The sequence below is a fragment of the Ambystoma mexicanum genome, chromosome 6q, assembly GCF_040938575.1.
Source record: "Ambystoma mexicanum isolate Mex_15411 chromosome 6q, UKY_AmexF1_1, whole genome shotgun sequence".
NCBI classification, from domain to species: Eukaryota; Metazoa; Chordata; class Amphibia; order Caudata; family Ambystomatidae; genus Ambystoma; species Ambystoma mexicanum.
In genome coordinates this window covers 35,701,365-35,718,723 of record NC_090937.1, presented here as the reverse complement: position 1 = coordinate 35,718,723, position 17,359 = coordinate 35,701,365, and the positions used below count along the sequence as shown (strand labels likewise).

Here is a 17,359-nt window from a genome sequence, read left to right as displayed (position 1 = left end):
GACTAGGGCAGGAAAGGGGAAAGTCCCCTGAAACCCCAGGCCAACCGCCAGCCACATCAGCAGAGTCCTGTGCAGCAAACGCAGCTGAGAACTCATAACAGGCTATGTCGGCCTTAGCAGAGGCCGGACATGTTTGTTTTCATTCAGCAGATAGAGCTATAAGTGATTGAAGGAACAGGATGAGTTGCTCTATACAGTCAGGCCTCACAAAATGAAAACACCCTAAATCAGGACAGTCCATAACCTCATTGGCCCAGGCTTCATGGAGGTTTTTTGTATGATGCAACTAGAGCTGAAAACAATGGGCAGATCATGAATACTTGCTCAAGACAGACAGGCCTCATAACATGAGCACAGACCCTTGGATGAAGAAAGCCGCAACAACATCTGTACAACAGGGATTGCCTTACAGGCTAGGCACATTGTTCAGTAGTAGCAAGATGAACAGTATAGTCACCCCCAAAAAGGGGCATTCAAGTGCACTTATTAATAGCCACCTAACCCTCCCAGGCCTATCAGATCACTCCCGGGAAGGGAAAGAGCTCTCAGGGCACCAACAAAGAAATGCCCACAGTCACCTGGAAAGTGTTGCTGTTTATTCTGGAAATACAGTTGAACAACATTTTAAACACAATGGGCCTGATTCATGAAATATTTGTCCTGTTCAAAGTGAATTTGCACTGCTGAAAAGTGATTTTGCACTGCAGACACAGACCCTGATTCATGGATCCGTGCACAGTATATTTTTGCAGTGCAAAGTCAGCGCATAGTCATTTTTGCAGTACAAAATGACTTTGCCTGGACTTTTCGCAATGGGACAATAAGAATATGAGGGTATAGCTGCGATTGAGGAGGTGTGCATTTTATATGTATGTGTATTTTGAGGAAATAGCTTTTCGAAAGGACCTCTCTGAACGCAATTTCTTTACCTAATTATAGGTATATTCATGCATGCGTAAATGAGATTTTTGTGCAAAACATATCAACCATTGAGAATTTTCATTCAACATTTGACAACCGGGCTACATGATGCAATTTTTTTCAGATATCCCACAAGCGATTTAAATGCCATAAGAATCACGTGGTCAACAGGACTGCACTTTGGTGTAGACAGCAGCATCCTGGGACACTCTCTTTCTCCTCTGCGCCAGGCAGTACTGCTGGCAATCATAGGGAAGCTGCATTACAATGCTATCTGTCTATTATACCATACCCCCTTCATCATCATATATTATGTGCAAGCAGGGGCCTGCCAATATAGGGCACAATTTCCCATGATGGAGATATTGGGGACAACAATTTCCACTGACTATTAGGTACATGACAAACTGAAAGCTCACATTGGGCCTCATTCCGAGTATGGCGGTAAGGGATAGCGGCCACCGGTAACGAGACCGGTGGCGGTATTCCCTTACCACCATACTCCGAGTTCTCTCTGCGCCCTCGCCCTTAACGCCTGCTTTGAGCAGGTGTTAAAGTCGAGGGCGCAAAGGGGCCTCCAAGCCAATAACGGTGACCGTAATGAACGGTCACCGTTATTTGCATCTTCCCCATTCCCATTGAGCCCTATGGGGGCTCATTCGGGACTGGGGAAGAGCCTTGGTGAATGGGGAATTACCGCCCCGCCAACCTTGGAATGGGGCGGTGATTCCGAAATCCACCAAGGCGCTGCCGGTCCGGGTACGGCGTCAACCAAGGCGTTAATAGCGCCATTGGTTAGCGCCGTACTCGGAATGAGGCCCATTGACACTTGCATACACTTTGGCCACAATGAGCACATATGGAGGCACGCGCAGACTTCCTTTTCAGAGCAAGGGTTACTATAAGAAATTATTGGACTGGGCTTGGTTAGTGAAGAGACAGATCCAACCACTAATAAACAGATCAAAGAAGTGTTTCAATGGCGTCCTCTTGAGGAGATCCTTTATTGCCATTGTCTGGAACCCAAGGAATGTGTCCAGGAAATCGTCCATTCATTTCTTATGTTTTGAGGGAATATTTCCCTTTTGAGTGAGCATCCTTTTGGATTGTTCCCTAACTTTCCTAATATTTAGCAAGATATTATAGATTATTGGTTTTATGGTGCACGGGGATTGGTGATTGCTACAGTTCTGATGTGCAACTGCAAAGGTCCCTTTTGTATATAAAAGAGGTTCCAGTCTTTGCAATGTATCACTTCACTTAATCTTTGTTCATTTTGATAACTTTCCTCCGTATGAAACAGCCACTGGGAAAGACGACTGTGTTGACCTTTCTACAGGCAGACAATACAACTTTTATATATTGCGATTCTCTACAAATGGTCAAAATAAAATGAACAACATGTTCCTACGTGTCTTTATGTCGTCCTTCCAAAACAAAACAATAACTTCATGTTACCGCTAGTCTTCACATCTTATATAGAAAAGTGGGAACATGAGACAGCCTAGATACATACATTCAGGGGTATGCTCGCAGGTTTTATTGCTTGAAAACCAAGCTGCTGCTTCATTTATTTTTTTATTTACAACAGAAGCTGCACGATAGACACCATGTATCGTTACCTTTCAGAGAGATGCTGTTGCAGGTACAAACATCCGAGTTCAGGTAAGAAACGCATACATAGCTGCAATAAACCCATTATCTTTGAATAAACGCTTTGTGTATTCAGAAATAACTGTTTTGAAAAAAATCAATGTAACAAGTATTTAAACAACAAAGAATATTTTCAAGTAGTCATGACACTAACGTATGTGTGTCTCTCTGCAAATGCCAGAAAAAAGCATAAACCCTGCTTAGACTTTACGTACAAATATTTATTTATTTCTCACACAGTTTCTTAGTGGCACCTCTGTGAGCCAAAACTAAAAGGCATTTCACAATTTCATATACATTTGGCGTCAATCTCAATGATGGAAGCTCTGCTTCAGGAAATTAGGATGTGCTTGCGTACACAAAAAACTCAGGGACAATGCCTGCAGGGTTTGAATTCGTTTTCAAGAAATAATAGGTAGACAATAAAAATAGAAAACAAAACTAGTAGGTAATGAAGTCATTACAAGCAGGTGCCACTGTGACAGTGCTGTCTGCGCCCTTCATGGATTTAATGAAGCCAGAAGCAGTGCAAAGACGAACCAGTTACGCCCCCTCCTCAGAGATGCAACCAACCAATGGAAAGAATTCCTCTCTGGACGGACGGACTTACCTGCAACCACTTCAAACAGGAATTTCCCCGGACTCTCCTCATTGTAGGGGTGCTCCACCACTCTGTTCCCAGGCAGGAAGATTGTTCCCTGAAAACAATGACAAATGAACACATGAAACATCTTCCGGAACCCCCACTTGCGACTCCTGTTGCATCCTGTGGATCTGGGTCCAAGAATGGCAGGAGGACTATTCCTTGAGTACATGCCCCTTCCATCAAAGAGGCAGAGGGAGTACTTCCATTCATACTATGCATTGTAACACAATTAATGACGTCAGAAAAGTATTGATTGATTCATTCATTAGTTTAAACCCATCTCTCTGTTTATGTCTCATTTCACCCATCCTGATATGATATTGCATTTATAACGCACCTATACACAAATTTTTCAAGGCGCAACATGTACCCTATCGATTTTATAATTCATGATCAAAATTCATTCAGGCCATTCTTAATCGTGCACTCCAACATGGAAAGAAACGCAGTTCTCTCATGAGTGATATTGATTTGCCAATTGATATTGTCGACACATACATGGGATCAGATCTATAGAGAAGCACAAACCTTTGTCATTGTCGCCACACTTTGCTTGAGTTGTTCTCTGGTCCCCATCAAGCCTCCCACAAATATAAAATATGACCCATTGTGAACAACCTAGACCTCCCCACCCCCCGCAGCCCCAAACTAAGCTACACCCTTCTTTAAAGTGTCACTGTCTCCCTGTGCTTTGCCATTGTCTATGGCAGGGGTATTGAAACTATGGGGCGCATCTCTCTGGGGGGCTGCGGCCTCGTGTCCAGGGGGTTGCGCACCTAATGTCTGAAAATGTGTTTCCTATTACACACTTGTTATACAAAACGCTTTAGAATTCAACTTTTTAAACACACTAATTATGTAAGCCCCAATTGAACATTATAATTGCCAGGATTCTAAGATGTGACTTGGAGATGAGCTACCTTAAAGTCATTGATTACAGTTTCCTGGAACTATTAATACATACCTGATTCCCTTGTTAGCATATGTGCTTAGGTGTTTTCCATAGCATTAATGTGCCCCCACAGCCCTCACCTCTAAGGGTTCGGCGACCATGTAACCATGCAGGACAAGTTTGCAGTGTACACTGCTCAAGAAAACCTCACTCGTGCTTTACTGGACTATAGGGTTGCACTGCAAAGTAATGGCTTGTGGATAGTGAAAATGTTTTCTTTTTTGCAACATATTCAACATATGAAGAAATATTTGGTGCTTCCTAATGTGTAGGTCACCCTGAGAATACCATGCCTCGCCCTGTGCCCCCCAGTACCAATTGCAAACTGTTTGGCTTTTTACCCAATAGTTTTTAAAAGTGTGCTCTAAAATGCAGCATTTTAACCCATTATTTAAAAAAACTCCTGGATGGAGAACCCCACCTTCCCTCCCAGTCCCATTTGGTTTGGGCTCCTTCTCTATGCTCAGTCACTACGGCATATCGGGGAATGGGGGGATATTTATGCCGCTCCATTTTAAAGATTCACCAGCCACCAGGCCCTGGGACTGTGCGGGGAACATGGTGGGGACCCCAGGAACTGTGGTGGGAGCAGGATGGGGGAGCCTTGGGATGGTGGTGGGAGCAGGGTGGGGAAAGCCCAGGGACTGGGCTAGAAGTGGGATAAGGGAGTCCAGAGACTGTGATGGGAGCAGGTGGGAGAGCCCAGGGACTGTACTGGGCGCAGGGTGCAATGACAGCACACAATAGTTCAAAGCCATTTGGAATTACTGCCCATTTCACATTTTGGGGGGCCCGGCCTGCCCACATTTTGCTCAGGGGGGCCCAGACCAATAATGTTTGAAGACCACTGGTCTGTGGAGAGTTGCATGTACTGGCATAAATCTACTGAGTGACTCATGATGATTAGTATATCATGGAAGGAGAAACACACTACACTCCATGCAGTGGAATGTGCGAGCAGCATACCAGTTGAATAGCCCCTCCCTTCTCTAAGATAGAATTGAGAAAATGCTGCATGTCGCCCACCACTCACGTAGCCCCGCACCATCTTTGCTTGCAGGGCATAAATCGCGAGCCAGGATGCCTTCTGGCAACATATACCACAATCCAACTCCACACATTCTCTAAAATGATCGGCACGCATTGGCATGCCATGCCAGTTTTTGTATCTTCTCTCTCTCCCTCTTTTCCCAACGAATTCCAACCCCTCCTTGTCTATGACTGGATCTAGTGCAAGAGGTTGCCCAAATGGTTGACCTTCTACTAGACAAGATCCAGTTCCTTAACTTGCATATCTTGCAAGTCACCCCCTCAATTCAGGCAACCAGTGCTGCCAACCAAGCCCCACTTTTCAGACTAGCAGGCCCTATTTTGTGCAAGCATCAGGATTGCTCTAGGACTGATTATGTGCACGTCCTACCCAGCCAACATTTTCTAAAATAATATTCGAAGTAAACAGTCTGTTCAATGATGCAAAACATGATTGTAGTACACACTCTAAATATCTTTGGTAATATACCACTTGGCAGTCAGAAATGAACATACAGGGGGTTCTGCTATTCAGTCAGACATTATGTTTTAAAATATGCTGCCAAGCTTTGGAAAATACGCGCGGAAGAAAACCGTGCCAGCCCTGGCAGTTGAAACTCCCCAAAAAGCGGCTGCTTTACGTGTTGGCTGCACCCCTGATTGCCTGTCAGCTCTTTTTCAATCGCCTAATTGATCTTCTCTTCAGCCCATGTCGGATTCATTATTTGATTGGCCAATCTCTACCGAGACCGGAAGCGAGTGTTGACGCAGCCTGCAGGTGTAGAAGAGCGCTTAGCAGAAGAGAGAAGGATGTTCCTGTCAAAATCACATGTGCGTATCAAACCAAGCCATGCGCACTGAACGCAGAGCCCATGGATGGTGCAGGCTTGTGAGCTCTGGGAACCAAAGGTTTCCACACCCAGTGGCCAAAGTGGCGGGAGCGGTTGGGAGCGGTCCTCTGTCTTACTGTTCCTGTACTTTTATTTGAAAAAGAAACCGTTCTGGAATGGTTTACTTTTAAAATTAAAATGTATGAAGAAGTTGAAACTTGCACTTCAGTGCACTGCACTGAACATTCCCTTAAACAGCAGATGGGTTTGTTTGAGTGTTTGGTGTGCGCGTGGGAGGGACGGTGGTGATGGGGTTTGTGGTAACCGGGGGCAGGCCAGTAGGGAACATGCTTCCACTTCTTCTTTTCGTACACTTCGACCACTGTCCACAGCAGACACTTCATGACAATTTGCTACAACCCAACCGGACGTCTTAATACTCGTTCGTTCCTCCAGAGGAGTCTGCTCACATAGTGATAGCAGGTAAGCAGTGCCCAACGTGTCTTGTTGGCCTCGTGCCCCGCAGACTTGACGTGTGGAAGAGTCGAAACCACGTTCTGCCCCCGTTAAGTCTGGCCGTGAGATAAAAATACCCTGCCTTAACCACTGAGGCCGTTTGTGGTATCACGTTAAACCTGTTCTTAAACACGACACATGGCTTTCACACCTTGGCTAGGTTAGGTTACACACTAGCAACCAATGGCAGCTACGATGACTGCTTGACCTTACCTCAGTTATCGTTCCAAAACCACAGCCATTATGCATGTTTTGTTTATCCAAATGTAATCATGATGTGAAGATTAGCATTCTGGTACACCACACGTTACTGATGTGGTGAGATGGCGCAAATGTTTCTTTATGTGACCTAAATTATGTGGTGCCAAGTCTAGCATCTGCGATGTCCATCTAGAATATGAACACTGTCATACAAATATACGTCATCATATATATCCCAAGCATGCACATATTATGTATTTGCGATTAAATCGCAAGGAGTGCATGGGCAACTATTATTCGGGGACTCGTCTCATCTACATTATTTCCGTCTTGTCTGGGTTCAGGTTGAGCTGGCTTGGCTCTGTCCAAAATGGATGCCATTACCCAGCTGGCTTATCATGCATTCGTGAGAAGTCACTGGGTTGCTTTGGAGAGAGGCATAGATCTCTGTTTTAAAAGAGGCAGTGGGGCGGGGGATTGCTCCCCGCTGGACCAAACAGGGGTCAGGACCCACTGATGGGGCCTAGCTACACCCAGTCTCCCTGATGGTTCCTGCCCCCCCGGAAGCAAGGTGAGCCACCCATAAAGCTAGTGTCGAGATTACAGAACACCCTGGGAGCCACACCTTATTTATAATCATTGAACCGTGTTGCGGTTCCACTTCACATTCGCTCCCACAACAGAGACCGCATTTCTCAACTGTACTGAACTTCTCTTGCTTTTTTTTTCATTAATGGCTTTCGTGTTGTATTTTTCTGTCACTTTAACTGATCCAAATATGGAATGTGTCTAGTTGCCCCTTTTCCAAGCAATCTGCCTCAAATCGTGTTGCATGATTGAATTAACATAACGTGAAGCACAAAAACATAAACATTAGAGAGCGGAACCGCCACGCTGTTATTAAAGTTATGAATGAACACATGAACCAGGCCACTAGGTTGCACTGACCAACCACTTTTTCTGCAGTCTGCTCTGCCAAAGCCCTTGCACATCTCAGGAATTTTCCGATCGTAGTCACCATTTTTGACTCCACCACCCCAGCTGTCACTCTCTTTCATGCTTTCTTTGGCTTTTCGGGCAAGACAGCTTTGTGCACGCTACCATTACCCGTCCGCCAATCATGTATGGTCTAGAATATGCACCACTTGTTATGCCATGCCATATTACAAAGCAACTAGGCTTGATTTCAAAGCTCCCAGAGGTACAGCTCTAATGACATTATTTTCAGGTCAGGAGAGCTTATTGTCACATAAATCGATATATCATTTCCGTATCCATTTTAATGCAACCCATGCCCCAATTTCTTAGTTATAAGGCTCTCTGAGCCCTACTTTTGCAGACCTCCCCACTGGCCTACCTCCCACTGTAGGACTGCACTTACCCACTTATTGCAGCTGAACGCCCCCTAGCACTTACTGTACTTGCACTTTAAATCTGCTCCTCACCCACGAGCACGGACATTCCAGGACTTATCCCCGCTCCCTCCCCCACTCTTCTCTCTTTGCTCTTGCACATTCTGAATACTCGCAAGGCTTAGTAGGTTTGTCTTCATTCCACAGTGTATATATCATTTTCAATCACATGTTCCCTCCCTGTTGCCATGTGGGAGCTTTGAAATATGAATTACATGTTGTATAAGCACCTAATAAATGCACAACAAATAAATAAAGGGCAACACCAGGGAAAGTCAGTGTTATTTACCTGTTAATCACTAAGCCCATATGGAGAACAAACTGGAGCTGATTGCTATAAAGTATTTCCATTCAGAAATGCATCTCCAACATCCACATTTTTTTTCCGACCAATAGTTTTTTTTTTTTATATACTGACAGGACAATGATCAAACAACATGGCCAGTGAATGATCATTTGCAATTCGGAGCAAACACCACAACTTTCAGAACAATAATTTTTTTGTCATTAAAATCATAATATAATATCAGTTTTTTTAGAATTGTGCTTCATGCAAGGTTCCTCACGCTGCTGAGCGCTGTAAAAGGAGCAATATTTATTACACAATTTAATGGTGCTAAATGCATCAACCTTGTAATGATGAAGGACTGAGTCAGGCTTACGAAGTGCTGGCTTGCCCCACATCAGTGGAAAGTGCATAACCTGTGAGCTATCAACCTAGCTATTAAGGAGGTAAAAGGTTCTCAAGCACATATAAACTCACACATTTCCTTTTTTCAAGCACTAAAATTCCTGGCAAATTAATATAATTACAAATTCTGTTCCAATTTTAAAATCTTCATAGTCTTCAGCAGGCCTGGTTTGTAGTTCTCTTGTCTTTATAAGATATCACCACCAGATGTGATGCCACTGTTGGTAGGCTTGGATAGAGAATTCTGTGTTTTTTTTACTAACATTCTTTTTTTTTAAAAAAAAATTGTATTTATTGGTTTTACATAGAATAAACATCAAACATTATAACACCCCCCACTGCCTCCCCCCTCCGTCCCCTCGGGTCGCTTGATATCGTGGTGTCAAGGGTTCCTTTTATGCGCTGAAAATGTGTGATACTTTGATATTATGGGGGCACCATTGTTCCATAAAATCTGACTGGAGGTATTGCAGAGTCCCTCCCCATTCCTTTACAAACTTGTCCCTCGTTCCTTGGATTATGTGGGTGATTTTCTCCAGTGTTATATGGGCCCATACCTTCTGTAGCCAAGTATATGTCAGTGGGGTGTTTTTATTCTTCCAATTCTGGGCAATTGTTGTCCATGCCGCAATGAGAAGTCCCATAAAGCTTCTCCACTGTGATTTGTTGTAAAGCCTTGTTGTGTCATCTCTAATTCCACAAAGCCACACCCCTTCTCCAATCTGCCCTACATCCGGGAACTCTTTCCCCATCTCACCTTTAACTTACTCCCAAAAGGGCATTATGCCTATACAATCCCACCAGATATGCTTCCACGTTCCCACCTCGGCGCATCCTCGCCAACATTGATTTGACGTGTTGGGGAACATCGAATGCAGCCTCTCTGGGGTATAGTGCCACTGTGTCATTATTTTGATCCACATCTCTCTGGTCTGTGCCGAGCGAGTCATTTTGGGGATATGTTTCCATAGATCCTCCCACTGTCTTTTCGTCGGCTCCTCCCCTAGCATTTTGCCCCACTTGATCCTGTATGACCATTTAACTTCTTCCCCTTGTGTGTTTATGAATTTATACAGAGTCGATACCCATTTTTTTGCCCCTGTGTTGGAAATGATGTATGTCTCGAACAATGTAAGATCCCTAGTTGCTGCTTTGGTGATGATCGGGGAACTTAGCCAATGTTTTAACTGCTCAAATCTATAAACATCGCCTTTGGGGAGAGTTGAGTTTGCAAAGCAGGATTATAGTGACCTGATTTCATTGTCCTCAAACATTTCTCCTATTTTCGTTATGCCTGCTTCCTCCCAGTTATCATATGCCCCTTGTTCCATCCCTGGAGGGAATTGCGGATTCCTGCTTATGGGCGTAAAGGGTCCCAGCGCTGTGGTCATTATACCTTTCCGTGTTTGGCTATCCCATGCTTCCAGCGTGGTCTTCATTATTTCACTTATCCCTAAGTTTTTGCGTCTTTGTTGCCTCTGTTTCCAGAGAAGCTCTACCAGTGGGGTTCTCACTACTGCCCTATCTTGTTTGGCCCAGATCTGTTGTGGATTCTCCCCCAACCACTCCCGCAGGACCTTAGACTGCGCCGCCTGAAAGAATTTCTTAAAGTGGGGAAGCGCCATCCCCCCTCGCTGGTTGGTGCCGTGAGGACGGTCCTAGCTATTCTCAGCGTTTTCCCTTTCCAAATGAAGGATGATACAAGTTTCGGTAGAGTTTTGAAGAACATATTGGGGAAGCCCACCGGGAGAGCCTGAAAGTAGTATAGTACCCTTGGGAGGATAGTCATCTTAACTGACTGTATCCTGCCCCACCAAGATATCTGTAAAGGATTCCATCTGCCTACTTCTCTTCGGATGTTTGCGAGTATCCGCGGGTAATTTTCCCCATAGAATTGCCCAATTTGTTGAGGTACTATTATTCCCAGGTATTTTATACCCTTTTCTACGATCTTAAGGTCCAGTAGCTTTGCTTCCCCTTCTATGTTTGCTCTATCCCCCGCCAGGATTAGGATTTCTGATTTTTTTCTATTTATCTTTAGACCTGCGATGGCCCCAAGGTCTTCTAATTCCCCAACCACTGCTGACAAAGTGGATTCTGGATGTTCTAGAGCTATTAGCATATCATCCGCGTATGCTATCACTTTATGTTGCTGTCCTGCCATATCTATCCCTCTTATGAGTGTCGATTCCCTTATTTTTATTAGTAGAGGTTCTAAAAAGATAGCGTACAGTAATGGGGAAAGGGGGCAGCCCTGTTTTGTCCCTCTTGATATTATCACCTTGTCAGTTACCTCTCCGTTAATGGCTATTCTGCTGGATGGGGAGTTATAGTTTGCTGTGATTCTCGCAATATATTGTTCTCCAAAACCCATGCACTTTAGAACTTTAAATAACATTGGCCATTCCACCCGATCAAAAGCCTTCTCGGCGTCTACTGATAGCAGCATCGCTGGGGTGTGAGTTATGCCTATTTTTTCCACTAGATGAATGAGCCTCCTAATATTGTCATGGGTTTGCCTGCCAGGGTTGAAGCCTGATTGGTTCATACTGATCAGTTTTGGGAGGAGCGGGGATAGGCTTGTTGCCAGAATCTTCGTATATATTTTTGCATCTAGATTTATCAGGGAGATTGGTCTATATGATGCAGGGTGTTTTGGATCTTTACCCGTTTTGTGGAAAACTAGCACCTTCGCTTCATTCATTGTGGGGGTCACGTTGCCGCTATCCTTAAATGAGTTCACAATCCTAGTTAAGACTGGGGTCAATAAGTCTGAGTATTTTTTTTATAAAAACGGGGCCATAAAACCATCTGGACCTGGTGCTTTGTTAACTGGGAGTCCATTTATTGCTTTTCTAACTTCTTCTTCACTAATTGGGTTCTCTAGGGACTGTTTATCCTCCTCTGATATCCGCGGGATCTGTAGGGCTTCTAGATAAGAGTCTTGGGCATCTGTATTAGGGCGTTCTGTGGAGTAGAGAGTTTGGTAGTATTCCCTCAGTGCTTCCCCCATGTCTTGTGTGCGCATTTGTATGTCACCTTTCGCATTATGCCTGGCCTTAATTGTTGTTTCTTTCTGTTTTGCACGGAGTTGTCTCGCTAAGAGTCTATCTGCTTTGTTAGCTTTAATGTAGTATCTCTGTTTCAGATAGAGTAAGTTCCTTTCAGCGATCTTTTCAATATCTTAGTGGGGTGTGGCAGCATTTTCTCTTGGATATCTTTGATTGTTTTTTCCAGCTCCTTTTCCCACATAAGCCTTTGTTTATCTTTCGTAATTTTCAATGCCATCATTTTCCCCTGAATAACTGCTTTAAACGCGTCCCAGACTGTGCTCATAGTGACTTCCCCGGTGTCATTCTGTGCAAAGTATTCGTCTATCATTTCCCTTATGGATTCCCCAGTTATTGGGTCCTGGATCAGTTCCAGCGGTAACCTCCACCTCCAGAGCCCATTCCTCTTCCCAGGAAGAGACACGTCTAGCCATAGTGGGGCATGGTCTGAGAGTGCTATCGCTCCCTTTTCTAGCCCTTGTATCTTACCCATGAGACCCACCGATACCCAGAAGTAGTCTATCCTTAACATGGAATTGTGAACATGCGAGAAATATGTGTATCCCCTTTGTTCCCCCTTCAGTTCCCTCCAAACATCATTCAAGGCCATGTGGTCCATCTGTTGTCTAAGACGCTTTGATGGTGCCCCTTGGCCGTGCATGCTCCCCATACTTCTAAATGTGGGTTCCACGCCATGTTGAAGTCCCCTCCCATAATCACCTCCCCCCTTGCAAAGTCTTCCAATTTCCCCACGACGTCGTTGAGAAAACCATCCTGTCCCTGATTGGTTGCATATATTGAGGCAAGGGTAATGCGATATCCCTCAATCTCCACATTGACGAAGGCATATCTTCCCTCTTTGTCTTTGTCCATCAGTTTAGTGTCTTTCCCTTCTTTCACCGCTATCAGCACCCCTGCTTTTTTTCTGTTGTTGTTGCTTGTGCCCATATTTTATACCCTTTTATGCGTGTTTTCTGCTTGTCTCTCGTTCTGATATGGGTTTCTTGAAGTAGCAGTATATCTGCTTTTCCCCTTTTAATCTGTTTCTCCAGCTTCACCCGTTTTGTTGGATGACTCATGCCCCTGATGTTATAGGTTAAAATGCGTATCATACCCATTCTGTTATACGAGTATGTATTGGGTTTGAGTCCCCTTTTGTGCTTGATTCTTTTCGTTGATGCCTCCGACACCCGCTCCCTTCTCCTGAACTCCCCCCCCAACATTGAACATTAAACCAAACCAACTGTCCCCCGAGTAGGGCAAGGGTTCCTACCGACGCTTGGGCGTTGCGCCATTCGCTCCCTGCCATCCATACCCTTGGGGGGTATTTTGTGGGGAATCCTAAACCCCATTGTTCCATCTGTCCTTTCCGAGATCCAAACCGCTGGGTCACGACCAGGCCGCCGTTGCATGTTATCCGTGCAGCTCCGTTCTCCCCCATCCCCCCGATTGGGTCTTCATTTCAGCAATTCCATGCTAGATTCCATGGTGTATTTAATGTCTAGGTTTCTCATGGTACTTTTCTCTGGGTCTCCCTTCCTGCATTTGCCTTCTTTTGCTTGCTTGATTCCCAGCCCTCTGGTTTCCTTGTTCGTTCTCTCCTGAGTGTAGACTCCTCCCGTTCCATCTCTTCCTCTTGTAGTTCCATCGTACTGAGGCCTTCTTCCCATGTGGTCACTCTTCTCTGTCTTCCTTCCCATGTGAATAGTAGCCCAAATGGGAAGGTCCGTTTGTAACGGATTTGTTTTGCTACTAACGCCTTGACCAGTGGGGCCATTGCTCTCCTTTTTTGGAGGGTCACTAGAGCTAAGTCTTGGTACAATTGTATGTCTTGCCCATTCATTTTTATATGCTCCAGTTCCCTGGCCCTCCTCAGAATCTGTTCTTTCTGCGGATAAGAGGAAAGAGCCGCCAGGACATTTCGTGGTCTTTCTCCTGGGGCCCCAGTTCTTCTAGGTCCTACCCTGTGGACTCTGTCGATTCCAATATCTTCTGCTTCTTGAGCTCCCAGGATGTCTCTGAATACCTCCTTCACCACCTCTTTCAGATCTTTGTCTAATACTGATTACGCCATGTTCTTAATACGGATGTTGGAGCGTCTGGAGCGGTTCTCCAAATCTTCACATTGTATTTCCAGGTTATGAGTGAGTCGTACCAGATGTTCTTTTGTTTCACTTATCTGTTTCGTGTCTTCCTCGAGACTCTGCACTGTCCTCTCCACTACGTCTGTTCTCTCTTCTAGGTTGGCTATATCAATTCTCATGTCCTGCACCGCTTGTTTCATTTCGTTCTTCATGGTTGTGAATTGTTCTTGAACTGTAGACATGAACTTTTCTTGCAAGTCCATAAACCAGTTTTGCATGTCTGCTGTTGTCGGTGGTTGTTGTTGCTGAGAGAGCGTTTCGGTCTCCCCCATAGCCTCTCCCTGGGTTTTCCCTCTTGATTGCGAAGAGCTCTCTGCTGACCACATTTGCAGTATATCTGCGCCTTGTTTTGTGGATTGTGGCATCTGTTGGGTGGGGTTACCCTTCCCTTTAGCTCTTGACATGGTAGAGTGCCGTGTTAGAATACGGATGGGGCTTCAACGCCCTTCTGCTGCCCTGTTGTCCGGGTTTCCACCAATTCAGCTCCTCGACTAAGTTTTTGTGAGCGGAGTCCCTGTCGTTTCTGTACGTTGAGCTTGTGATTTCGTATCTTTCCCGTGGTCTCCCTGTGCCTGTCCGCTTATGATGGCTTGGGTGCGCCGGGCTCCCCCCTTCGTTGCGTGGAGGCAGTGGGTCCCCCTGGTATGCTCTACTTATGTCCTCTCCGCCGCAGTTCCGGGTCCACTACTCTTTCTTTCGATATTTTGGGAGGGGGGGACTCCTTTAGCACCTCCGCCGCACTGCTGAGTTCGGGCTGATGGGGAGGGTGAGTGCGTTATGCGGTGTGGCGTTTTTTGGGAGTGGGTTGCCCCCATCCAATATGTTGCTGTAAATTACTACCATGCGGTGGATGTGCTTTAAATTTCACTCTGGCTTCCCAAATTTCTCTTTTGTTCTGTTCTCCCCCCCCGGAGTATTGGTCTGTCCATATGTGTGGGTGTCCCCGCTGTTCCCCCTTGCTGGGCTCACCTCTTTGCTCTGGGCGAGGTATCTCAGGGCGGCCCCCGCTCCACTTCTTCAGCGGTCAGCCCCAATCCCGCCGTCCTCTCCGGCCTCCGCGCCTTTTCAATCTGCTATCGCGGTGTCCCCGCCTCCCACCGCGCCGCCCGTCAGTGCGCCACGGTCGCCTGTGGAACCCCGGATCCCGCTCCACGGAGGGGGCCGCCGATCCGCTGTCCTCTTTGTCTCCCCGGATCTTCCTCCACAGCGCGGGAGGTTCCGATCGGCCTCGATGGGGGAGGGGCCGATCACTCGCTCTCCTTGTTCTTTGTCCGTCGGCCGCTGTTCGTCGGCGCCGCGCTATCCCACGAGAGGGACTCTTCGGCTGTCTGGGGGCGGGAGGGCAAACCGAGCTGCCTACTGCTTCATTTGTGCTTTATTTTTCGACGGCCCGGGCGGAGCGACGCTTAGATGCGACTCCTCACCCCGGCGGCCATCTTGGATTTTTACTAACATTCTTATTGAAAGTCTATTAGGGAAAAGTGGTCCCTACAGTCAGGAAGGATCTGAAAGCTGAGCTCCATTTGGTCCAAGACCTTAAAAAGCCCTGGGATCAAGTTTCAGTGGAAATCTATGGGATTAAGAAATGATACACAGTTTGAACTCATAAGGTCCGATGTTGAACTCCTTTCATTCTCCATCTTTGTTACTCCTAGATATGCAACTCACTCTACTAAGGTTGGGCCAACTGGGAGCACAGCTCTGCTTGGCATGCTCAAGCAAGACATATTATCCTTGGAAGAAGTTTGGCCATTGGTTCTATAACATTGTTATGACTGTAGCATTATATTGAGAGACCACGCTTAACCTGGGGATTTCCTTCCCACCCCCAATCAAGGAGGCCTACGACACTCTCTTAAGTTTTTTAGTGCTGGCCTTATTGAAGATTCATATAGAGCCACATAAATCTCCCCCCTCTGTCCACAGTGAGCCAAGAACCAGGCCGGGGTATAGAACAAATATATATTTATTCTAATTATAAGCTCAATGAATAATAATTTGTTCAATCACAGCCACCACCTTCTTTCTGGCAGAAAAAATAGCTTCTATTACAAAACACACCTGTTCTACATTTGCTTTTGTCTCACAAACATAGAAAACAGGCTAAATAAATGGTCCAAACTCTTTTCCCATGATCCCTGTTGAATGTTGGCTTTCAATAATAATAATATGGCACACTGCTAGAAGATACATTTATGTTAGTGTCAAACATAGCACAAATTTTATCTGGTTGAAATGAGTACACCTTTAAGGATTGATATATGGAGTTCCCTGCGCACTCAAAATACTAGCAGTTTAAATTACAAGTTTGTAAAACTGCATATGGCAAAAATGACTTCACCCAAAATGTAGCTTAGGAATTGGCAAAAACAAGAAATACATCACACGTTCAGTGTTAGATACATGAGGTCTCACTTTTGCAAAGCACTTCTCCTCCCAGCCCCAAATTCCCAAGCATCAATGACATGCAGCAACCTTCTGTTCAAAGGCCAGGTCTAGGGAGTGGGAACAATTTAGAAGTTTCGTTTTCCAGACACCACTAACTTAAAGTCCTAAAGTCCCGTGTTGGGGAAGCTTGACAGTAAAATGGGGATGATTATGAAATGTGTTGTTTCAGACCCCTGTTTCACTTAAATGCCAGTGTTGGGGAAGTTTACAGTTTTGAATTTTCGTTTGTGGGGCCAAGGGCACCTCTGGGTTAAATACAATGAAAGAGTGGTGACAATTGGGATTTCCATGTTAAGATAAGAATACCTTTTATTTTAAAGCACATTTTAGGGGACAAGGATATTTTGGGTTGAAAGGCAAAGTTGGGGATGGTGACAATTATCAATTTCGTTTTGGTGGCAAGTATATCTTTTGCTTAAAAACAAGTTTTTGCAAGGGGTTCAGTTGGGAATTATTTTTGTTTCAGGAATGGATACCTCTTCTCATTAAAGAAGTCAGGGGTGAACAGTAAAATCAAGGCACCCCAATTACTTGAAATTGCTATCTTGTACCTTGCTGCTAGGAGGGAGGGTGAAAGTTTCAAACTCTTCCAAGTCCCCCCCTGCATCAATCTATTTGGGAGTTCATTACATTAATATACAGTCAACTATGCTAAGGATCTACACAATTTTACCCCCTCCCACTAATGGAAGAGAGCCCACTATGAAAGGGAATGGGTTAATTAAATGGATCCCCACGCTGACATTTGTTTGGACAATCTATTTACTTTTGAAAATCTATGGGCTCTTCACTCATGGAAACTGAGCAGGGCTTCTCCCTTAGGGAACAACAGGATTATGGCCAGCACTTCAGTCAATGGAATTCCA

At 45.2% G+C, this 17,359-nt stretch overlaps 1 protein-coding gene across 1 annotated transcript in view; it reads right to left on the bottom strand.

Moving 5' to 3' along the window:
• ARHGAP24 (Rho GTPase activating protein 24) overlaps nt 1-17,359 on the bottom strand; it is a 1,622,143-nt gene that overhangs the window by 879,585 nt on the left and 725,199 nt on the right. Inside the window, exon 3 of the mRNA XM_069630408.1 lies at nt 3,185-3,272. Within this exon, the coding sequence (XP_069486509.1) occupies nt 3,185-3,272 (88 nt within the window). The remainder of the gene's footprint in view (nt 1-3,184; nt 3,273-17,359) is intronic.